At 38.4% G+C, this 25362-nt stretch overlaps 1 protein-coding gene across 1 annotated transcript in view; it reads left to right on the top strand.

Annotated features, from left to right (window-relative positions):
* The first annotated feature begins 4618 nt into the window (after positions 1-4618).
* Positions 4619-25362, top strand: part of CDK19 (cyclin dependent kinase 19) — a 144483-nt gene continuing 123739 nt past the window's right edge. The window contains exon 1 of the mRNA XM_037065046.1: positions 4619-5004. Coding sequence (XP_036920941.1) covers positions 4877-5004 — 128 coding nt within the window. The 5' untranslated portion in view covers positions 4619-4876. The remainder of the gene's footprint in view (positions 5005-25362) is intronic.

Raw genomic sequence — 25362 nt, 5'->3', positions numbered from 1 at the left:
TGGAATCTTTAGCGTTCTCTATATACAGTCTCATGTCATCTGCAAATATAAATAATGCCAGTTTTTACTTCTTTCTTTCCAATTTGAATGCCTTTTATTTCTTATTCTCTAATTTTTATGGCTAGGACTTCCAATACTATGTTGGATGAATTGAGTGGATATCTTGTCTTGTTCCTGATCTTAAAGGTATTTTAATTTTTCCCTGCTGAGTATAATGTTAGTTGTTGATTTGTCATAGATGTCCTTTTTGTGCTGAGGTATGTTCCCTCTATCCCCACTTTGCTGAGAGTTTTTATCATAAATGGGTGCTGGACTTCATCAAATCTTTATTTGCATCTATTGATGTGATGATATGATTTTTTATATTTTATTTTGTTTATGTGGTATGTCATGATAATTCATTTGCAGATATTATTACCAACCTTGTATCCCTAGAATGAATCCCATTTGATCATGGTGTATGATCTTTCTAATGTATTGTCAGATCTGGTCTGCTAATGTGTTGTTGAGGATTTTAGCATCTGTGTTCATCAGAGATACTGGCCTATAATTTTTTTTCTTTGTACTGGCTTTATCTGGTTTTGGAATTCGAATAATACTAGTCTTGTAAAATGAGCTCGAGAGTCTTCCCTACTCTTGAAGTTTTTGGAATAGTTTGAGATGGGTAGGTGTTAGTTCATTTTCAAATATTTGATGAAATTCACCTATCAAACAATCTAGTGCAGGAATTTCGTTTGTTGGGAGGGTTTTTTTATATTATTATTACTGCTTCAGTTTTGTTAGTTGTAATCAAACTGTTCAGATTTTCTGTTTCTTCTTGATCCAGTTTTGGAAAACTGTATATCTCTAGAGATTTATTCACTTCTTCCAGATTGCCCAATTTGTTGGCATATCATTGCTTGTAATATTTTCTTATAATCCTTTGTATTTCTTTGGTGTTAGTTGTTACTTCTCCTCTTTCGTTTTTTTTCAAATATATTTTATTGATTATACCATTACAGTTGTTCTATTCCCCCCTCTTCATTCCCCTCCACCCTGCACACCCCTCCCCCACCATTCCCCCCTTTAGTTTATGACCACGTGTCTCAAGTTCTTTAGATTCTTTATTTCCCACACTACTCTTGCCCTCCCCCCATCTATTTTCTCCCCACCATCTATGCTATTTTCTGTACCTTCTCCCACCTTCTCCTCCTCCCACTCCCCTGTTGCTGATCCTCCATGTGATCTCCATTTCTATGGTTCCACTCCTGATCTAGCTGTCCTCTTGATTTGCTTTTGTTTTAGGTGTGGTTGTTAATAACTGTGAGTTTGCTGTCCTTTCACTGTTCATATTTTTCATCTTCTTTTTCTTAGATAAGCCCCTTTAACATTTCATATAATAAGGGCTTGGTGATGATGAACTCCTTGAACTTGACCTTATCTGAAAAGCACTTTATCTGCCCTTCTATTCTAAATGAAAGCTTTGCTGGATAGAGCAATCTTGGATGTAGATCTTTGGATTTCATGACTTGGAATATTTCTTTCCAGCCCCTTCTGGCCTGTAAGGTCTCTTTTGAGAAATCTGCTGACAGTCTGATGGGCACTCCTTTGTAGGTGACTGTCCCCTTATCTCTTGCTGCTTTTAGGATTCTCTCCTTCATTTTCATCTTCATTTCATCATAATGTAATTATGATGTGCCTTGGTGTGTTCCTCCTTGGGTCCAACTTCTTTGGGACTCTCTGAGCTTCCTGGATTTCCTGGAAGTCTATTTCTTTTGCCAGACTGGGGAAGTTCTCCTTTATTATTTGTCCAAATAACTTTTCCACTTGTCTGTCGCTCTTCCTTTTCCCCTTCTGGTACCCCTATAATTTAGATGTTGGAACGTTTCAAGATGTCCTGGAGGTTCCTAAGCCTCTCCTCATTTTTTTTTTTGAATTCTTGTTTCTTCATTCTTTTCTGGTTGGATGTTTCATTCTTCCTTCTGGTCCACTCCAGATTTAAGTGATTTTGGGACTGATTGATTGATTTGGGACTCAAGATTGATTTGAGTCCCAGTTTCCTTTCCATTACTATTGGTTTCCTGTGCATTTCCCTTCATTTCAATTAGTTTAGCCTTCATGTGTTCCTCTAATTTGTGACTATAATCAACCAGTTCTGTGAGCATCCTGATCACCAGTGTTTTGAACTGTGCATCTGATAGGCTGGCTATTTCTTGGTTGCTTAGAGTTATCGGCTCTGGGGCTTTGAGTTCTTCTTGAGCCATATTTTGGACTGTTCGTGCCTGTTACGTATGAGGAGCAGAGCTGGAGGTGTTCACCAGGGCCGGGCAACCCAGTAGCTGGGTTGTGATGCTGTATGTGGGGGCGGGGTCAAAGGAAAGCAATGGCGGTCTTCTCTGCCACCTCCCGCTTGTCTGTCCCAGTGTGCGTGAATGTGTGACCTTGGTCAGCCCACTGCCTTGCACACTCACTGGGTTCGCCTGCTGTGGCCTGCGAGGTCCATCTCACTGCTCACTCCTCTGCTGGTTTATCTGTGCGCGAATGTGTGACCACAGTCAGCCTGTCCCACACCCTTACTGGGTCCTCCCTGCTACCCTGGCTGCCTGCGCACCTGGGTCAGGGGATCTTTCCTGCCCGACCATGCTCCGCTGCTGGCTCCGCCCCTTTTACCCATCCCAGTTGAGGTTCGTTGTTGTTGTTGGACTTCCGTATAGTTGAATTTTCTGTTGTTTGGCTGCGTCTTTGTTTACTAAACCTTTTTTGTATTCAAAGTTGGTTGTGGGTGAAGGCACAGTGTTTCCACCTACGCCTCCGTCTTGGCAGAAGTCGCTTTTCTATTGTTCTTACCTTCCTCCAATCTATCCCTGATAGTGTTGTCAGGATTTTTTTGAATACACAACATTTATTATATTACTCCTTAACTCAAAAGTCTTCATTGGCTTCCTGTTGCCTACAGAATGATGAAATCTAAAACTTGTGCTTGGTGTATACATATCTTCATAATTTGATCTCTGGTAATCTGTCTAGTCTCTTCTTAGCCATCCCCCTCCCCTGCCTTAGTATTTCTCAGAATATATCCTGTTCTTTAATGGTATACATACATGCCAGTTCTACTTGAAATGATTCTTTGCTTCCTACTTTCCAACTTGGCATCCAAATAAGGTTCTTTACAGTTTGGCTCAAACCTACATTCTTTGTGAAGTTACCCAGAGTCCTCAAGTAGTCCTCCTATATGTACCATTGTCAGTGTACCCTCAGCTTATTTTTGTTGGCGTGTTTATTTCTCCAATAGGTTTTAGCTCCTTGACAGAAAAAGATAAATTTTCATGTGGCATCTCCAGCATTTATCATAATGCCTGGAAAGAAGAGAAACTCAGATATTTCTCGCTTTACTTAAAGATCCGAGGAAGTTTCACAGAGAACCTACTGTTGCAGTAGATAAAACATCCTTCTCCCTCCCTCCTCTAATTGTCCAGTTTTTTTTTTTTTTTTTTTTTTTTTTTTTTTTTTTTTACAGAAGCTAGCAGGCAGGTCACAGTTTATTTCCTTACCACTTCATGTAGACTTGATCATTCCCTCCTTTATGTTTTCACTGAATGTAGTATGTAAGTCCCATTCTAGAAGCAATCATGTTTAAGACTGTATCCCAAGCACCTGACATGTTATGCACAAAATAATGAAATGAATTGGTGTTCACCTTGGAGAATGTCACCATTATGCATACAGTGTAGAAGAACTTTACAATCCAAATCAAGTGATTTTTTAAAAACATTGCATCCTCCAAGCTCTTTAATTGTCCTCAGACAGAGGACCCAAGCTTAGCTATGGAGACCTCAAATGCTGAGACCGTGACTAGAAGGCCAGGAAAAGGATGATTGGCTGCAGGGCTCAGAAGTTACACGTTCTTCTCAGACCGGTGCTAGAACTAGGAAACTGCTTTTGTTTTTGAAATACGGTTTTTGCATCGTCAAGAAAAAAGATTAACCTATCAGGAAGAACTCAGCACACTCAATTACCAATCAAGAGCGGGAAAGAAGCCAAAGCCTGGGGATACCCACACACCAACGAGGATGTCATTCTCTAGTCTCTGCCAATGAGCAGTTGGATAGGGGGCGGGGCAGCAGGCGGACCAATTGCCACAAAAAAAATCTGCAGTACAACTGTCCTAACCACAGTCCTCGCTTCCTCGCTTCTTAAACTATAGCCCTAGCCTCCCAAACCACTGGCACAAACTCCAGGATAAGGCGTTTGTTAAGTCATCGCTAGGGGACAGTTATAGTGAAGTCCCTTCCTCATACTAAAATAAGGGCTTTCTTTTCACCAGCTCCCACGGACTCGCAGAAAGAACTGCAACTTCGCGCTTTCTACCTTCACAGGAACTGGCAGTCCAGCTTTACCTGAGGGGGCGGGACGGTCCCAGTGCGCAAGCGTGCATGCTTTGTTAGGGGCGAGGCTGTGGCAGCTCAATGCAACCTGGGAGGTGTATTTCTTCTATTAGGAAAACTACCGTGCTCCTGGGGCTGCTAGAACTACATTCACCAAGAGCCTCTGCGACCTCAGGGCGGGAGGACTGGTTTGTTAATGAGCTGGAGAAAGCCGCGGTGCGGCCCACCAGGTTCCAAAACAAGGAAATGAAGGGGGGAGGCGGGACTGAGGTTGTCTGCGGGAGCCGCTGCCTTCCCCGCCGCGGAGGAGAGGAGGAGGAGGTGGAGGAGGTGGCTGCCGCGACCGCCGAGGAGTCCCTTGCTGAAGGCAGACCGCGAGGCAGCGGGCGGCGCGCGCGCGCGTGCCCGACTAGCGGCTGTTGGAGAAGTGGAGCGGCGGTCGCCGGGGGGAGGAGGAGGAGGGACTGAGCGGCAGCCCCCGCGTCCCGGTGCCTCTATGGGGGAAGCAGACAATGGATTATGATTTCAAGGCGAAGCTGGCGGCGGAGCGGGAGCGGGTGGAGGATTTGTTTGAGTACGAAGGGTGCAAAGTGGGACGCGGCACCTACGGGCACGTCTACAAGGCGAGGCGGAAAGATGGGTAAGAGCAGGGGCGGGGGAGTAGGCTTGCTCGGGTCCTCGCCCTGCCCGCCACCGGGCGGGATGGGTGGGTCAGAACCCGGCCGGGCCGTGCCAGGGGGGGCGAGGCGGAGATGATCGCAGCGCTGCGTCCCGGGGCAGACTCTTAGGGATGCGGGTTCTGCCTGTACCCCGCGCGGCCCCGTCGCGCCCCTGGAACTCTCGCGGCACAGCTTAATCGGGGGGCGTCGGTCCAGTCCCGGAGGAAGCTCTCCGCCTGCGTGGAGCTGGCGGCGGGACTTGAGTTGGGACCCTGGTTAGAAGTGGAGTTGTGGGGTCTGGTCTCCTGGGGAGATGCGGAGTGCTGGGAGAGCTCCGCCGAGGAGTTGTCGCTCTGGCCCTGGGCTTGTGACGGTTGTTGTGGAACTTCCAATGGGCTGAGCTCCTCCCGGGGGCGGTGGTTTGAAACCTCGCGGAGGAGCCCGTCGGACCGCTGAGCGCCGGAGTCTCAGACAGCCTCACGGGTGTGACCCTCTGGGAGCCTCCGCCCTTGGGACCTGTCTGCCCGTTCGCCCCTCAGAGCAGTCTCATCTGTCCCTTTCGTGTACCCGGCGATTTCTTGAGTCCTCCCCTGATTTTGCTTCCTCACATTCTGAGTTCCACATCTTCCTTCGAATATAGGACCGCCCGAGAGATTAACCGCATTTTGCCTACAGAATGTAAGAGTTCGTCTAGTTCTCTGGTAACTCATTTTCCCCTACGTTGGGTATTCTTAAGTTCTCCACTCCATTCTCTGCCCAGTGACTGTGTGCTGGGGTTTATCGAACGCCTAGGTTATCCAGAACGGAATGCGGAATGATACAGATCTGGGCCCGAACCTTTGTTTTCCTGGTTGTTCAGGGAGAACCGGAGGAACTCCTAGGAGGCCTATTAGGAAGCCCTTGCGGATTGTTCTGCTAGGAGAAGGCTGAAAGGATAATGTATTGAGAACACCGCTCCGTCGTCCCGGAGGGTTTACAGGCGGGCACTGCAGGACAGGTGGAACCAGCTCCCTGCCTGCGAGGGGTAGGTTTAAACTAATCATCTCATCACTGCCCATCCTGGCAGGAATTCCCCTCCTCCAGAGTGAGGGCTCCTAGGAACATCTACCTGCCCCCTTAGACTTTAAAGCTGGTCAAACTGTATAGCAGAGAATTTTTAGGATCTTAGCGGAACCTTTGTGGATAAACTGAATGTCAGTAACAGTGACATTAGTAAGTTTGAAGTACTGCTTATCGTTCTTAGCATCCTGTTGTAATTAATATGGTTGACTTAAAAATTCTGGCACCGAAGTAGGTAGTGTGTATGTGTCCTGATTTCATACAGGAAATAAAAAAGCACACTTTATAAATTGCTTTATCATAAAACGTGAAAATTACAAGATACTGTAAATAAAATTTTCTTTTGTTATAGCAGAGCGAGCCCCATAGTATTCAGTTCTTATTAAACCATTTAGAAATTCTTTCAGTTAATTGTCAAGTGTCCTTGAATGAATATTTTGGAATGTGAGGTACTGCGATTAAGTTGTGTCAATATTTTGTTTTAGGATTATCCACTCGTTATACTGGTGTTCCTGTATAAGTACATCTAATTTCCTTAAGTGGATATTGGCGTTGCAAAACAGATCAGATATGCTTTTTTCTTACTCTTCATGCTAACTTTGTACTCACGCTAATATACGAACTTGATCTGGAATTTTAATGGATTTTGAATTTTTTTGTAAAATAGGCAACTTTTCAAAAAAGTTCAAAGTTCTGCTTTTGAATTATATTTGAATAACACGGGCTGCAACAAAACCCAGCTAATTTAATTCCTACTTCTATTCGTTCTTTTAAAATATTTTCCCCTCTAATAAAGTTCCTGATCTGAATACACTTCCTTCTTGAGTGAAATTTGTTTGACTAGAATTAAGAAAAGTTCTCTAGTAAGTTTGTATATATTCAAACATTATTCTTTATAGAAAACTTTTAGGATCTGAAAGCATTAGTTTTCCATCACTATATTACACGAAAAATCAAAGGGCTTTTTAAAAATCTTGCACCAAAGGTCTAGTTGAGATTTAAGACTAAACACCCACATCTCTTGTGACTTGTAGCAGGATTAGTTTGATATTCATTGATAATAGCAATTTGAAAGAAAAAAATGTTTAGAGATGGTTCTGTTATATGTATTTGCATAACAAAGGATTCTACACTCTGATCATGGTGAATTACAGCTTAGCTCTTTCCAGAATTTATTTTGGTTAACTCAGAAAAATGTATAACTGTATTTCAAGGAGCAAGAAAAATCACAAAAGTACCTTGAAGGGAAATTGTTCCAGTGTATGTGTAGTGTAGTATACCACATAATCAAGAAATTGTTCAGGTCTTTAGAACAAATATTGGAAGAAGTAATGTAGCATAAAACATCATTAGAAAACCCTCTACTTATAGTTTAACTTTTACAAAACTCATTTCCTTTGGAATATATAACTTAGGCTATATTAATTATGCTACATAAAATAAGAACAGACTGGAAAATGCAAGACTTACATCTGGGTTTTTAACCTTTAAATGATATTTGCTTCATCTTTTTGTTATGAAGGAAGAGAGTCTTGACCCAACTATCCTTTAAAATAATCAGGCTCAAGTTATTCTTGAAGATAAACAAGTTTAGACTATTTCTAGACTTTTTAATATGAGAAGAATTCGTAATGCAGTTTTCCTTTCAACATTAGTAAAAAGTCACACATACCAGTTTATGGTTACAAATCTCAAGACATTACTTCTCAGGTTTGAAACATTTTTTTGTTTTGACTAATAAAGGAATATTGTTAAAAAGTTCTTTGTCAGTACAAGATACAAACATGATTCTGTAGGCTAGTGTTATGTCTGAAAACTTGTACCTAACAAAACTACTATTCAACTTTGCTGACATTTGTTTAGTCTTTTGAACCATTGCAATAAAAGAATGTGCTCCTTTTTGGAGATGATTTTGAAATCATTACTTAAAATGATTTCAGTTACTTAATAATTGAAAGTGAAATGGCTGACAGAGAAGTCAGAGTTTCAGTTTTGCCTTAGGGTTTCGGATGAGTAGGTGACTATATGTCCTAATGTAGATCATGAAATCTTTCACAAATATAGTAGGTAAATAATAGATACAATCGTGTTTGTCAGTTTTTGACGAATTTTTCACATTTGGTTGGTAGTTAAATAAAGAGACGGTTGTATTTGCATCTTTTTTGGAGACCTCCTAAAGATTAAAATGTATCAGTATGATCATAGCTTTTTAGAACTTTAGGTCATATACTCCTAATGGTTTTAGGTCATATACTCCTAATTCCTCTTATAGGTATACAGTCCTAAGGCTGATGTGGCCCCCTGTGAAAATGAGTTCCATCCCCTGCTTTAGAAGTGAATTGTCACGCCCACAGTCTCACAGCAAGGACAAGCCTGAAATCCAGATCTAATGCTGAGTTACCGTATTTCTAATGTCTTTTCCATGCTAATACTATGGAAGGAAAACTGAAAGGCCTTCAGTTTTTTATTTTTAATGTTTGCTTCTTTTTTTTTTTTAATTTTATTTATTTATTTTTAGAGAGAGGGGAAGGGAAGGAGAGAGACAGGGAGAGAAACATCAATGTATGGTTGCCTCTCACAGGCCCCCTCCTGGGGACCAGGCCCGCAACCCAGGCATGTGCCCTAGACTGGGAATCGAACCAGCAACTCTTTGGTTTGCAGGCCCACGCTCAATCCACTGAGCTACACCAGCCAGGGCAGGCCTTCAGTTTTGATAGTCCTACTGAATAGGCTTTTTCCATGTAAAGAATAGATCTATACCAAAAAATATGGAAAGGGGAAGATAATCACATATGAAGGACATAATACAAACCCAAGTAGGTTTGAATTATGAGGCCAGTGGATTCTACCACATATAGGTGCTCTCTACCTGGTTTCTCTTCATCTTCACTGCCATTACTTGTGGCCATCTTCTGATTTGCATAGCTGCTTGGTCTCGGTCTTCCCTCACTGCTGTCCCAGAGCAAAATTGCTGCCAGTGTTATTTTCCTACAAAATAAAATCAATCATGTCATATCTCTTACTGGGAAAACTGTGCATTCTCTTTGGCTCATGTAATCACATCTGATCTGAATTCCTTGGTTTGGCATGTAGGAGTCATGGCATTCAGCTTCTCAAGTCGTTGGTCTTTACAGTCTTCAAGCCAAGTCTTTGCATGTGTTCAAGCCATATGCTTCATAGCATTGACCTCATATTTTTTAGGACTTGGCTAAGTCCTTTTCATATCCAATTTTCTTTTTTCTGCATTCAAATTAGAATGGTGTTGTTCTGCCATTCCTCTCCTTTTCCACCTCTCACCCCTAGACCTGGCAGACTTCTACGTATACTTCGATACCCAGCTCAAGTAGCTTTGCTTCTAGAAGTCTTCCTTTATTCACCCAGTATACTCATTAGATGTGCTTCTGTCCCACTTTGTTCTTTTGTGTGTAATATCACTGTAAGTGATATTAATCTGCCCCTTAAACTATTAGCTATGAATGTGTGATCATCATTCTCTTTCTTGTGCCTTGAACAGGGTTGGGCATATAATGCACACTCAAAATTTGTATTTCATTAAAAAAATACCCTAACTTGGTAAATGTGCTTCACTGATATTTTTAGTGGTTGTTTTTGAAAGCCTGAAATGTAATGATGTTTCATAAGGTAAGTGGTTAAATGTAAATATTTCTAAAGTACTAACTAGGTCTAGTGTAATTTTTTCTAACAAATATGCTTTTCAAGACAGTCAAAACATTTCTTATAGATTGGTGAAGAATATAGGTGAATTTTTTTTGAATTATGAAGCTTTTTTTTGTCTTTCAGGCCAGCATTCAAACATTTAAGGACTTTTTTGATATCATGGATATATGTTAAAAAATTAAGTATCTTCAGCACTTAGCAAATCAAGTAGACATGGTTTATGGTTAATTGGTTTATGTTTAATTTGTTCTTCATTTATGCAGTGCGAGTCTTCAAAACTTTATTTTGAGGCCCAAGGGAAATGTTCTTTTCAATGAAACCAAGCGGTTGTTGACAAACTTTTTCTGTAAAGAGACATAGATACTACATGTTTTAGGCTTTGTGGGCCATGTGCCTTGGTTGCGATTCCTCGAATCTGCTGTTGCAGTGCCAAAGTATCCACAGATAATGTGTAAACAAATATATTAGAATGGCTGTGTTTTGGGAGTTGTGCTTTATTTACAAGAACAGGTGGTGGGCTGTAGTGTGCCAACCCTTAGACTAGAGCAGTGATGTCCAGTAGAACTTCCTGCAATGATGAAAAAGGTAGCCTATAGCCACATGTGCCTCAAGAAATTTGATTAGTGTGCCTGAGCAACTGGCTAGTGCCATAACATTGGACTGCACAGTTTTAGAGTTGTTGGAATGAGTGGCTTAGCAGCACGTAATTCTCAAATCCATGAAGTGACCTTTTAATAAAAATGTGTAATAAGTGACAGTGTGGATGAATAGGAAAGATGCTCATGTCTTTTCTTTCAAGTTATAGGTGAAATTTTGAGGATGAAATAGTTTGCTAAAGCAAACCAGTATTAGAACTGAAAAACTCAATTTGTGAATGGAAGCAAGGATATTTGATTACTTTTTCAAAAAAGTACTTTGTAATAAAAAACAAAGGAATGTGTGTTTACTAAGTGTATGGGCATAAAAAGATACATAATACAATGTCAGCCTTCCCTTTGCCACCTTTTTCCCTTTCTAGAAGCAACTATGCTTGGTTTCCTTTCCTTTCCTTTTCTTGGGGGTTGTATGTTTAATGATAAGTGGTAGTACACTTTTTTCTCTATATTTTTAACCTTAATTATAACTTGAAGATTATTACGTATTTTATGTACTGAGATGCCTAGTTCCTCTTAATCATTTCATTGTATTATTTTGTTGAATTTATTTATCCCTCTTGATGGAAATTTAGGCCATTTCCAGTCTTTTGCTAGTACTGACACTGCAGTGAATATCCTAGTAGGTATAATATAGCTGTAAGTTAAATTCCTAGAAGCTGCTAATCTTTGGAAGTAATGGCTGAAATGATTTGTTAGTATGGTATGTATGAAATACAAATTTCTAAAGACTAGGAGGGAGCTGAGAATAAGGAAGAGAAATATTATAGCTTTAAAAATAATTGTTAATACTTAAGAATGAGCTATAATCATTAGTTTGCAATAGGAAGTGCACATTACTGATTTAGCAGCATGAGAAAGGCATGTCTCCAAGTTTTATGTAGGAAAAAAGGAGACAGACTTATGGGAAGGTTTTTGATGAATTAAGAATTTTTACTTCAATGTAGTATATTTTTGAACTGAATATGCTAGATTAAAAATTAATATGTCATGTTAAATTGTGTTTTAGTTTTGAAAATGCACCAGCAGTGCAGTGAAGGTTAAGTATCAATGTAGAAGACTTAGGCAGTCCATTAGAATTTGAAATTTCCTTGGTGGTTAAACAATTAGAGTCAGAATATTTGGCTAAGGTGTTTTTAAAGAATAACTTGTTCCTTATCTTATTATGTTGTGACTGTGTAATGTTAGTGTTGCTTTTGGATTCCAACACAAAGGAACAAGACACTTGTTTTCCAGAGAGCATTTGAATATTTTGAAGAATTAGCATGACTGTGTCTTTAAAAACAGGTAGTTTTTCGAACTAGAACCATAAAGAGGTAGCTGACAAAGCTATTGAAAGATTTTTGACCATTTATAAATAGCTGATAGTCCAACAGTTCCTGTAGTAGCTGTTTTGAGCACGCATTGTGCAGGATAAAAGAGAGTCTCAAGAGAGATGACAGGATGTAATTCAGGATACAAGTATGCAGCAGTAGTTTTTATTGAGCGTTTGAGTTCTTATCCAGAAGTCAGCAATGGACCAAAGAGAAATAAAAACCTGCCAAGTCCTCAAATAATTGCTGTTATTTTAAAATGTTTTTAATTTCTAATATAGAGTCTTCCTAAAGGAAAAACACATCTCCTTTTAGAGACTTTAAACCTGTTGTGTATTTTCTATTTAAAAATATTATTTCAATGAGACTGTGGTTGATGATCTCAATTACCAAGCTGAATGTGATTAGGAGGTGGATTTTATTACCGAATAGGCCAACTACCCTTGTTTTGTCTGTGCCCATAGCCCAAAACCCTGCCATGGCAAACTGTTTAGCAGACATTTGTAGATATTTACATTTGGACAGAAAAGTAAGTCAGCCCATGGCTGTTGGAAAAATGAGGCAAACTTTTGGCTTTATAGGGTGGGCTAATTGCCTGTCATTTTCATCATGATTGTTGAATAAGCTCATCCATGACAATACCAAGCAATTTGAGGCACAAAGTATGTTACTTTATATAAAAGTTACCGTTCTCTTCTTTTTCCGTTTTGCAATGTAATTATTATAGTTTCATTTTAAGAGTGACTTAAACACTGAGCTAATCCTATTGTTTTGGATTTAGGTGGAAATTAAAAAATATATTGACCTTTCTTTTGAAAAGTTATACAGAGTGGGGCAAAAATAGTTTTATAGCTGTATGTGAAACACAGTTTATTCTTGTATTATTTATTAATTGTTGTATTATTTTCCATGTAAATAACTGTAAACCTCCTTTTGCCCTATCTTGAATATAATGTGGGCTTGTGTAACTTAGAAAACCACACTTCTATTAACTAATTTCACAGCAGTTTTTAAATTCTTAGAGTGTATTTGTATCAAAGTGGAAATATTTTTATGCTATTAAATTTTGCCAACTAAATAATAGTTGACACATGATTAAGAAAAACTCCAACAGTATAATTGTACATAAAAGGACAAGTAAAAGCCTTCTTACTGTCCACTCCCAAGCCCCCTTCACTTCTCAGAGGTAACAGGTGTTAACTATTTCTAAGTTTTGCTGATATTTAGCATTAAAACTTTAAGTGACGTATGTATAATTCTGTTTCTTTTTTTTAAAGATTTTATTTATTTATTTACCTTTAGAGGGGAAGGAGAGAGGGAGAGAAACATCAATGTATGTTTACCTTTTGTGCATCCCCTGCTGGGAGTTGGCCTGAAGGGAACTGGCCTGCAACCCAGGCATGTGCCCTGACTGGGAATCGAACCGCGATCCTCTGGTTCACAGGCTGTGCTCAATCCACTGAGCTATGCCAGCCAGGGCCTTTCTGTTTCTTGATTTATCAGTTCTAGGCAGTTTTGTTGACTTTCCATTGGAAAAGCTGAGCAATTTTGTGAAATCTCATTACCTTTTATTTTCTCTTTTTCCCATCTCATCTTTGATATATATTACCTTTGTTATTTTTAACTTTTTATAGTGAATACTTTTATGAGTTTAAATTATGAACTTAAATTTATTTTTCTTGATTTATCAAGATATTATATGTGGTTTTCCTCATGAATGTTAAGGAAACATTGTTTTGCTCTTTTTTTCTCTATCTCCTGATTTTTTAAAAAGATTTTATTTATTTATTTTTAGAGACAAGGAAGGGAGGGAGAAAGAGAGGGAGAGAAACACCAATGTGTGGTTGCCTCTCATGTGGCCCTCACTGGAGACCTGGATCACAACCCAGGCATGTGCCCTGACTGGGAATTGAACCAGCAACCTCTTAGTTCGCAGCGCTTGCTCAATTCACTGAGCTATCAGCCAGGGCTCTGTCCCCTGATTTTTAGAGTGGAATTTTTATAGCATCTGGGATTATTCATTGCTTTTTTATATGGATTGGTTCTAAAAAGTGAACTTTGGAAACCATTCAAAAATCTTAAACTATTATGCTTATGAAATTTATTTATTGCTGAATGAATTAGTGTATTGAGACCCACAGAGAAGGAAGTGTAATCTTGCGTATTAAATAAGTGCTTCTTGAAATAATCTAGGTATTAAGGCCTAATGGACCTTATTCATTTATTTTGCTGTTTCTTCAAGTCTTCTGGGTCATACTCAGGTAATAATATTTCTTAATATCCCATGCGTGCTTTTTGTTGGGTTCCTCTTTTTCTGTTTAGTCGAGGACATCTTTTTGAGAACTTTTTCATATAGGATGTGTAGATTTTCTGAGTTCTTGTGTCTGATAATGTATTGTCCTCATACTTGATTAATAGTTTGGTGGAATATAGAATTCTGTGTTAAGAATATTTTTTCTCTAGCTCAGTGGATTGAGCTCAGGCCTGCGAATCACATGATCACGGTTCGATTCCCAGTCAGGGCACATGCCTGGGTTGCAGGCCAGTTCCCAGCAGGGGACTCATGAGAGGCAACCATACATTGATATTTCTCTTCTTCTCTTCCCCTCTAAAGATAAATAAAGAAAATCTTTAAAAAAAGAATTTTTTTCTTAGAACCTAATGCTATTTTCATGTCCTCTGGTATTTTTTTGTCATTTATGGAAATTTTGGGGGGAGGGGAGGAAAGCGTGTTTTCTTCTCTGCAATAGCAGGATTTTTTACTGTATACACGCATTCTAAAATTTCACGGATCTATCTAACAAATTGTTTAAAAATACATTTTTAAAAAGAAATTATCTAGTTTTGTTTCCTGACTTTTACAGATTATTTATTTATTTTTGCATTGGTAACTTGTGCACACAATTTGAACTTTAAAAATGGTATTTAGGAACTTTAGTCGCACTCCTCCTAGTTCATCCTCCACGGCTTCATGCCTCTTTTCCAGTCCTCCCAGTTTCTTATGGATCCTTTAGTTGACCCTTTCTTTTGTCTTTGGTTTAGGGCAATTTTTATTTTTTCTTTATGTGGTCATTTTCTCTTCTCCCTCTCTTGTTCTCTTCTTCAGGTGTGCTTATTAAGAAATTTTGATCTTTTAGGCTCTATCTTCCATGTCTCTTAAATTCATTCTCAAAATTTTTACCTTTTTTTCTCATTCTACATTCTGGAAGATTTTCTTCATTTAATCTTCTAGATTACCAGTTTGGTCTTTGGTGGGAGTCATTATTCTTATATTAAGCATGACCTCAAATCAGGAGTCTGACTACCTAAGTTCAATAGGGCATTGATTTAATAAAATTAATTCCCTATGAATATTTAGGTTGTTTCTAGTGTTTTACCATTATAAACAGTTATTCATTAACTTATTTTATGTAACATGTGCTTTGTTTCTTAATATTTTTTTTATGATCTGACTACTAGACCAAGATAAAAGAAACATTTTTCTGTTTTTACTTACAGAGAAATTATATTTGTTTTACATCTGTGTACGGAAGTTAAATCAATATTCACAGTATAATAACTTACTGATTTGAACTTTGTGTCTGACACTGTGCTAGCTGCAAATTTGGGACCCATGTCTATAATATACAGTTGATGCTTGAACAACAGTTTTGGGCTGCACACGTCCACTTATATGTGGATTTTTTTTTCTTTTTTTTTTAAAGGTTGGTTTCTTTTAAGAAATTTTTATTTTTGAATTATAGTATATATTTAATATTTGTTAGTTTCAGGTACAGTATAGTTGTTAGACAATTATATAAATTACAAAGTGATCCCTTGCTAAGTGCCCATCAGACACCATACATAGTTATTACAATATTATTGATTATATTTTTGGTGCTGAACTTCATATCCTTGTGGCTGTTTTGTAACTACCAATTGTACTTTTTTTTTTTCAATTTGTACTTCTTAATCCCTTCACCTTTTTCACCTAGTCCTCCAATCCCCCTTCCCTCTGACAACCATCAGTTTGTTCTATGTGATTATGAGTCTGTTTCTGTTTTATTTTTTCTTTAGATTCCACATATAAGTGAAATCATATGATATTTGTCTTTCTCTGTGTGACTTATTTCACTTAGCATTAATACCCTCTAGGTCCAGCCATGCTGTCACAAGTGGTAGGATTTCATTCTTTTTTATGGCTGAGGGATTTTTTTCAATAAATACTGTAAATGTATATTCTCTTTATTATTATTTTCTTAAGAACATTTTCTTTTCCTCTAACTTTATTGTAAGAGTAAATACATATACAAAATGTAGGGTCTGGCAGAAGTAATGCCTGCTTGATTGTGGTTGGTAGGGTAATAATATGGGTGTAATTTATAGTTCTAATTTGAATATTTTACCTAAAATGTTATATGGTGTGCTTGAGTATGATATTGTTGTGTTAGACAATTACATGTTTATGATTTTGTAATAAAAAGGGGTGTTATTTCTGCTGGATCATGTATGTGTTAATTGACTGTTAATGTTTTGGGGATTCAAGAATTATATGGGGGTTTATGGCTGTGTGGTGAGGGATGCCCCTAACCTTGTGTTGTATAAGGGTCAACTATAGTTGAAAGGATTAAAAATCTCTGGTTCACATTTCCTTTAAATATGTAAAAACTGGTTCATTTATGTCTACTTATAATTTTTTTCAAGAATTTTTCAACAATCTCTCAATAATGTTCACCTAGACACATATTCATTCAACAATCTGTTCTGCTATCCATCCATCTGCTATCCATCTGCCAATCTTCTACCTATTTGTCCATTATCTCTATTTATCCATCCTTTACTATTTATCATTTGGTTCCTTTCCATGAGGTAAGTAGTGTGCATAGGCAGTGTGGTTACAAGACAAATGGGATTTAAGCTCTGACTGCAAACATTGAGACTGAAAGTATTCTCAATAAATTGCTAAAGTATTCTCAATAAATTGCTAATAGTGATTGTCTATAGGAAGGATAGTTGGATGGAGAGGAAAAGCTGTATACTCTCGTATTATTTGAAAAAATATATCTATATTTTACTACCTGTATACGAGTATACCTAGAAGTGGAATTGTAGGATCATGTAGTAATTCTGTTTGTAACTTGTGAGGAATTTTCACACTGGAATTAATAGGTATCTCTTTTGATCTAGATGTGCTGTGAACAAGTTACAAAGTTACTAAGAGCACTGTAGATGAGTTTGGGATCCTCTGACTTAAGGATAGATCAGTATTTACCAGTATTAAATTCCCTTCAAAAACTTGATTTTTAATGGATGTCTGTATTCTTCTCTCATGTGAATATATAATGCTTTCTAATTATTGAACATTTAAGTTTTCCCTGGTATTTTAATAACATAAATGACACTAATAGGTGTTCTTGTATATAAATCTTGGTCCATACATATATCAGATTCTTTTCCTTACAGCAGAGTATTATATATAAACTTGTTGTGTCAAAGGGTATTGGTTGTTTTAAGGCTCTTAATAAGTATTTTCTAGTTGCTTTTTATATATAGTTTTTTCACCACCACCATCAATATCTCTGTGCCCTCTTAAACTCAGTGGCCTTAAATGTTTTTTTTTTTTTTAAATCACAGTCTGATAGGTGAAATGATTTCTGTCTTAGCCAGATAGGAATTAGAGCTGTTTTTTCTGTACTTTCCCAGAAGCTTAAATAAAGGTTTGGTCAGCTTACAATTTACATCTCTCTAGCTTTTTTAGGGATTGTAGTTCATGGCTGAGATATCTGTTCTTCACCTCTCTCGTGAGTGTGCACCCATTTATAGTTGGTAAATATCTTTGGCTTATTAAAAGCACCTTTTTTGGGGGGTGAACTACATGTTTATGTAACATCGGCATCCACATTTTTCCTATTTTTGTGTTGAATATAGGTTCATAAACATAATTTGGTAGTATACAACTTCCTAGGAAGTTATCTAGTCATCTTAATCCTATACTCTTTTTTTTTTAAAAGATTTTATTTATTTATTTATCTTTAGAGGGGAAAGGAGAGAGGGAGAGAAACATCAATGTATGGTTGCCTTTGGTGTGTCCCCTGCTGGGAGTTGGCCTGCAGGGAACTGGCCTGCAACCCAGGCATGTGCCCTGACTGGGAACCGAACCTCGATCCTCTGGTTCGCAGGCCTGTGCTCAATCCACTGAGCTACACCAGCCAGGGCTTAATCCTATACTCTTAATTTTATTACAATAAAGTGTGATTTTAAAAAAAAAAGATGTATATTTTGTCATTCTAATGAATGGTAAAAAGAATAAAGAAAGTTTCATACTGTATTTTAGATGAAGAAATTGTTAAAAGCATTGAAAAAATTCAAACTGCTAGAGAGGCGAGAGAACAGATGTAGCTATCCTTTAAACCCTGGAAGGAACACATACTAAGGTGTTTCTGTGTCATTTTGGCTTTATGAAACAGAGAACCAGTCAAAAACGGCTTTAACAAGTAAGGGGTTTATTTTGCTCTCCTATCAAAAAGTCTAGAGGTGGGGTGCACTGGGCTGGTGCAGCTGCTTAAGGATGTTGTTACCAAAGATGTACCCCCTTCCCTCTCTTCTGTAGTTTTTAAAAAAGAATATTTTATTTATCTTTAGAGGGGAAGGGAAGGAGAGAAGGAGAGAAATATCAATGTGTGGTTGCCTCTCGTGAGTCCCCTGCTGGGAACTGGCCTGCAACCCAGGCATGTGCCCTGACGGAATTGAACCACGATCATGTGGTTCGCAGGCCTGCACTCAATGCACTGAGCCACACCAGCCAGGGCTGTAGTTTTTATACATATGTTCCCAGACGATTGTTGTTGTACCTCCCCAGTCAGGGGAAGAGGCAAAGGCTGGAAGGCAAAAGGGGTTCCAACCAAAAGGTAAGTAAGTGATTTGTGTAGAGGGGAGAGGAAAGCAAATTCCAAGTGGCTGTTGGGTGTGCCATGCTGTGGAATGAAGAGTTCAATTTGAGGTGGTTAAGGAGAAAGAAACCTTTGTGTTAATTTTAAGCTGTTAAAAAACAAAATTCCACTGAATAAAATGTACAGACCTCACTGGCTTTAATTAATTGTTGAAACAATTCATGAATTAATTCATCAATAGGTCAACATCCAATCTAGAAGATAGAAAGGGCTCTGAGGTGCTGTATAAAATGAAAGACTTTTATAGACAACAGGGAGCAGAAACAAGGAAGTTACACTAGACACAAAAGTGGATTGGTTATAACGAGGTCACGTTCCTTTTAGGGAACTGCAGGGATCTATCAGTTCCTTGCAGGAACTGCAGGCAGATCACCCAAATAGTGCTTATAAGGTGATTCCTGATTGACTGGTTTAAGAATCCATTTCTGGGAGAGCTGAAACCGTAATTAAGTCTCAGTTTGGTGATGTGGGGCTTAGCATAAATGACTCTGTTTCAGGCCTGTTGCCTTGTTTTTAACAAAGCTTAGCCATTGTCGAAGTGCTTAATGATAAGTACAATTTATGAACTCTCAGAGTTTCCTAAACTATGTAAAGACTTTCCATAATTACCAAAACAAATTTTATAGACTTTTGAGTTTGTATAAATGTAAAGGTTTAAAATTTAGATGGATAAAGATGGGCTTTTAAAATCCACTGACATTATGGGGGTCTTTATCTTTTTATACAAATGGTAGGACAACAAAGCAGTAATTTGATACTTAGAACAGAACTTGGTCATATTAAATTTTATGTGTAATTTTATTGTAGGCCAATTAACTAAGCTTTTTAATTTAGTTTATTGAGGTTGTAAATCCAGTGCTTTTATCTGAAAGATATTTTCATCACAAAGGCATTTGAATAAACAAAGTACTTATTCTTTTTTTTCCTTCAAGTTTTTGAGCATTTATTTTATTGGTTTTCTTTTTTAAAATATATTTTATTGATTATGCCATTACAGTTGTCCCATTCCCCCTTCCCTCCACCACGCGCACCCCACCCCACCATTCCCCCCCTTTAGTTTATGTCCATGTGTCATAAGTTCTTTAGATTCTATATTTCCCATACTATTCTTGCCCTCCCCCCTGTCTGTTTTCTACCTACCCTCTATGCTATTTATTCTCTGTACCTTCTCTCCCCTTCTCCTCCTCCCACTCCCCTGTTGCTAATCCTCCATGTGATCTCCATTTCTATGGTTCCGCTCCTGATCTAGCTGTCCTCTTAGGTTGCTTTTGTTTTAGGTGTGGTTGTTAGTAACTGTGAGTTTGCTGTCCTTTCACTGTTCATATTTTTTATCTTCTTTTTCTTAGATAAGTCCCTTTAACATTTCATATAATAAGGGCTTGGTGATGATGAACTCCTTGAATTTGACCTTGTCTGAGAAGCACTTTATCTGCCCTTCCATTCTAAATGAAAGCTTTGCTGGATAGAGGAATCTTGGATATTGTAGGTCTTTGGATTTCATGACTTGGAATACTTCTTTCCAGCCCCTTCTTGCCTGTAAGGTCTCTTTTGAGAAATCCACTGACACTTCTTTGTAGGTGACTGTCCCCTTATCTCTTGCTGCTTCTAGGAGTCTCTCCTTCATTTTCATCTTGGCTAATGTAATTAGGATGTGCCTTGGTGGGATGGATGTGCCTCGGTGGATGTTCCTTCTTGGGTCCAACTTCTTTGGCACTCTCTGAGCTTCCTGGATTTCCTGGAAGTCTATTTCCTTTGCCAGATTGGGGAAGTTCTCCTTTATTATTTGTTCAAATAACTTTTCCACTCGTGGCTGTTCCTCTTCCCCTTCTGGTACCCCTATAATTCAGATGTTGGAACGTTTAAAGATGTCCTGGAGGTTCCTAAGCCTCTCCTAATTTTTTTTTTGATTTCTTGTTTCTTCATTCTTTTCTGTTTGGTCATTTTTTCTTCCTTCTGGTCCACCCCCTTGATTTGAGTCCTAGTTTCCATTCCATCACTATTGGTTTCCTGTGCATTTCCCTTCATTTCAATCAGTTTAGCCTCCATATGTTCCTCCAATTTGTGGCTAAAATCAACCAATTCTGTGAGCATCCTGATCACTAGTATTTTGAACTGTGCATCTGAAAGGTTGGCTATTTCTCGGTCACTTAGAGTTATCGCCTCTGGGGCTTTGAGTTTTTCTTGAGCCATAATGTTTTGGTCTGTTCAAACCTGTTACATATGAGGGGCGGAGCCGTAGGTGTTCACCAATCCTGGGCGACCCAGTTGCTGGGTTGTGATGCTGTATGTGTGGGTGGGGTCAGAGAGGGGAAAAAATGGCACTTTGCTTCACTCCCTCGCTCAGATTTCTGTCCCCACTGCGGCTTCCCACAAACAAATTGGGCCCCTCTGGTGCTGGTTCCAGGTGTGTGGGCCCGTGTACTCTCCAGGACCCTGTGGGTCTCTCCAACGAACTCTCTGTGGGCCTGGGAGCCTCTCCCGGCCCCTCAACCTTGAGAAAGTCTCCAGTTGGTGCTTTCAGGCTCTAATTCCCGCTGGGGCCCTAGCCTGAATGGTCTGTCTCTCTGTTCACTCCTTCACTTGGTTTATCTAAGAGCGAATGTGTGACCACAGTCAGCCAGCCGCCCTGCGCCTTCACTGGGTCCGCCTGTCACCACCCCACACTTGGGATCCACCAACCACCTCCGCCTCTGCTCCTGGGTGAGTCAGACTGATCGGTCTTTCCAGCCCAACCCTGCTCCGCCGATGACTCCACTCCTCTTACCTGTCTGGCTGAGTGGTTCGTTGTTGTCGGACTTCCGTAAAGTTCAGTTTTCACTGTTTTGGCTGAGGTTTTGTTACTAAAACTTCGCTGTCTTTAAATTTAGTTGTGGGAAGGGGCACAGTGTTTCCACCTACGCCTCCATCTTGGCTGGAAGTCCTGTATATACTACTTATTCATTCTTAAAGAAAGACTTGAATTTTCCTTTCTTAGAGAGGAATTTTTACTTTTGATTTGGTATAAGGAAATCCTGGAGTTGGAAACCCTTATTTCATATCTGGGTTAATAACTCTCTAGCTGTGGGATTTTTGGTAAAATAATATCTCTAAACCTCAGTTTCTCTACCTATAAAATTTGTATCATAGTAATTACTATCTCATGTGATTGCTGTGAGTAGGAATTAAATCATAATGTATAAAAGTCCCCAGCAAAGTATTGATTATTTTATTCTCCAAATAAAAAAGGGTTTCTGTAATAAATTTCCCTTAAGATTAAATTACAAAGCACAAAAGGTAGATACTTTTGTACTTTCTAAGTAAAAATTGGAGCTCTGTAGTTTGAGAATGAGGACCTAACATTGTTAGGTTCAGTAGGAAGATAGAACTTTCCCCCTATCTATAATTATAAAAAACTTTATTGTATTAGATGGGGAAAATGTCTTCCATGATGGAACCTTTAACTTATACCTTCAAAATAAAACAGATGAAAGAGTAGAACCTCATTTTTTAAATGAAAATCTTTTTTATAAATAGAACATGCTTAAGGAAAATTAGAAAATAAAGATAAGCACATACAGAAAAAATTATAACTATGAGAGATAATGATGTATTAACAGACTTTATTGTGGCGATCAGTTACAATATATACATAAATCATAATGTTCTACACCTTAAACTTATATAGTGTTGTATGTCTTTTATATATCAAAGCTGAAAAAAACAAAAGCAAAAAGAAGTAAAATAATTTCTAGATGAATGCTATGAATGGTGTATATATTTTCTACTTGTTTTTCTGGGCAAGTTATGCTTTTATTCTTTAAACAAATAAACATAGACTTTATTATTATGATTATTTTTAGATTTTATTTATTTTCAGAGAGAGGAGAAGAGAGGGAGAGAAACATCTATGTGCAGGAGAAACATCAATTGGTTGGCTCTCACATAACCCCACAACCCAGGCATGTGACCTGACCAGGAATGGAACCGTTGACCTTTCAGTTCGTAGGCTGGTGCTCAATCCACTGAGCCACAGCAGCCAGGGCTATGCTATTAGTTTCTCAAGAATGTGGTAGGCCCTGGCTGGTGTAGCTCAGTGGATTGAGCTCTCGGGCCTGTGAACCAGAGTATCGTGGTTCAATTCCCAGTCAGGGCACATGCCTGGGTTGCAGGCCAGTTCCCAGCAGGGGACGCACCAGAGGCAACCATACATTGATGTTTCTCTCCCTCTCTCCTTCCCTTCCCCTCTAAAGATAAATAAATAAAATCTTCCCTTCCCCTCTAAAGATAAATAAATAAAGATAAAAAAAAAAGAATGTGGTCATATTCTATATGATTTTTGGTAACCTGAATTTTCCATTTAATAACGTATAATGGGTATTTTTCCATTTCATAACTGTTTTTATCCAGCAGTGGTTTTCTTTTATAGAAAATCTATACCATTAACATATATAACCCTTCTATCAATAATATCATTACTTATAATTATATCATTAATTATATATCATTAAGGATAATGCAGTTATTTTCCAGAGTGTGGGTAAAGTCTACTTTCTGACTTTCTTTCCAGAGAATGTTACTTCTGTATTTTTAATGACTATATTCCTCTGTATAGATGTTGTTAAACCAAGTACTCTGTTGATTAATGCTTAAGTTGTTTTTAATGTTTTATTATTACGAATAGCACTGTTATCAACAGATAATTTCACTAAACTTTTTCCGAGAGAACTGTCTAAAGTGAAAAATATAAAGTGAAAAGACAAAAGTACATAAATGAAAATATGCTTACCAAAATATTACACTTCAAAATGAAAATCAGCCCTGGCCGGGTTGCTCCGTGTGTAGAGCATCTTCCTGTACACCAGACATTTGTGGGGTCAGTCCCTGGTCAGGGCACATACCTAGGTTGCTGTTCAGTCCCTGCCTGGTCCAGGTACCTACAGGAGGCAACCAATCAGTGTTTCTTTCTCACACTGATGTCTCTCTCTCTTTCTTAATCCTCACCTGAGGATTTTTTAAAAATTGCTTTTAGAAAAAGAGGGGAAGGGGGGATGAAAGAGAGAGAGAGAGAGCGAGCGAGCGAGCATGGCATGAAAGGAAAACACCACTTCCTGTACAGGCCCCAACCAGGGATCAAACCCATAACCTAGGAATGTGCCTGACTGGAAACAAACCAGTAACCTTTAGGTGTATGGATGGTGCTCCAACCAACTGAACCACTGGGCCAAGGCTTCTCTTTCTTTCCCCCCATCTGGCTTCCTCTCTCTCTCAAATCAATAAACATATCCTCGGGTAAGAGGTAAAAAAATATTAATATGAAGATCATGGCTAGGAAACTTTAAAGTGAACTTGTGTTTCTTAGTGTCACTGTGTTGATCTTCGTAAAGTAGGTGTTTTAAGAAACTATATAATTAACAACATAAAAATCTTTTCCTGGATGGATGTATAAGCAGTGTTAAAAACACAATATAAACTTTTAGAACTTTACGGAATGTTACATCTTGTTCAAATCCCTTGGCTTAAAAGGGAGACCAGGAATATTAAAATACCTTCTTTAAGATCACATAGTATGTTTCAGTGTCTGACATATTATTATACTTTTCTAGGTCCTACCCTAACATTCTTATCTGTAACATGATGTCTAATATAAAGGTAATGAAAACTATTTGCCTTTGGAGCATCCATGATGAGCTTTAATGAAGAGACTGATTAATGGAAATTGATTATCAATTGTCAGGATGCACTCTTTTTTTTAGGATGCATTCTTTTATAAACTTTTTAAGACATTGATTGATTTACAAATTATTGCATTTTCATCAGTGGAGTATGTATTTAGGTTCTTCTTGGTAGAGGCTCTTTTGGGTGGACAATTTAGTGGTTTTTAGTATATTCAGAGAATTGTATAATTACCACTATCTAATTTTAGAACATTTACACCCCACCCCCTTCACAAAGAAATCCTGTTCTCATTAGCAGTACCTCCCTATTTCCCCATTATCCTAGTTCTTGGCAACCACTAATCTACTTTCTGTCTCTATGGATTTGTCTATTCTGGTCATTTCATATAAATTAAATTATACATATATAGTTTGTGTCTGACTTCTTCACTTAGCATCATGTTTTTAAAGTTCATTTTGTAGAATGTGTGAGTACATCATGTTTTTTTTTGGTTTGTAGGCTGGTGCTCAATCCACTGAGCCACACCAGCCAGGGCCACATCATTCTTTTAAATGGCTGAAGAGCCCTGGTTGGTGTGGCTCAGTGGGTTGAGTGCCAGCCTGCAAACTGAAGGGTCACTGGTTTGATTACCAGTGAGGGCACATCCCTGGTTTGCAGGCCAGGTCCCCAGTTGTGGGCTTGTGAGAGGTGGCCCATAGATGTTTTTCTTCCACAGCTCTTAGACATCAATATTTCTCTCTCTCCCTTTCTCCCTCTTTTCTCCTCTCTCTAAAATAAATAAAATCTTAAAAAAATAGCAACTATTAAAAAAATAAATGGCTGAAGAATAAATACTCTGTTGTATGCATACACCACATTTTGCTTATCCATTCATCAGTTGATGGATATTTGGCTTGATCTACTTTTTGGCTGTTTGAATAATGCTGCTGCGAACATTTGTGTAGAAGTTTTGTTTGGCAATATGTTTTAAATTGTTTTAGGTATAAATATGTAAGGTTACGTTAGCTTTATATTTAACCTTTTGAACTACCAGACTGTTTTCCAAAGCAGCT

This window comes from Sturnira hondurensis, unplaced genomic scaffold (genome assembly GCF_014824575.4).
Source record: "Sturnira hondurensis isolate 20B ecotype Veracruz unplaced genomic scaffold, ASM1482457v3 Scaffold0015596, whole genome shotgun sequence".
Taxonomy (NCBI): Eukaryota; Metazoa; Chordata; class Mammalia; order Chiroptera; family Phyllostomidae; genus Sturnira; species Sturnira hondurensis.
The sequence above is the reverse complement of the archived record's forward strand: the minus strand, read 5'-3'. Positions and strand labels throughout refer to the sequence as shown.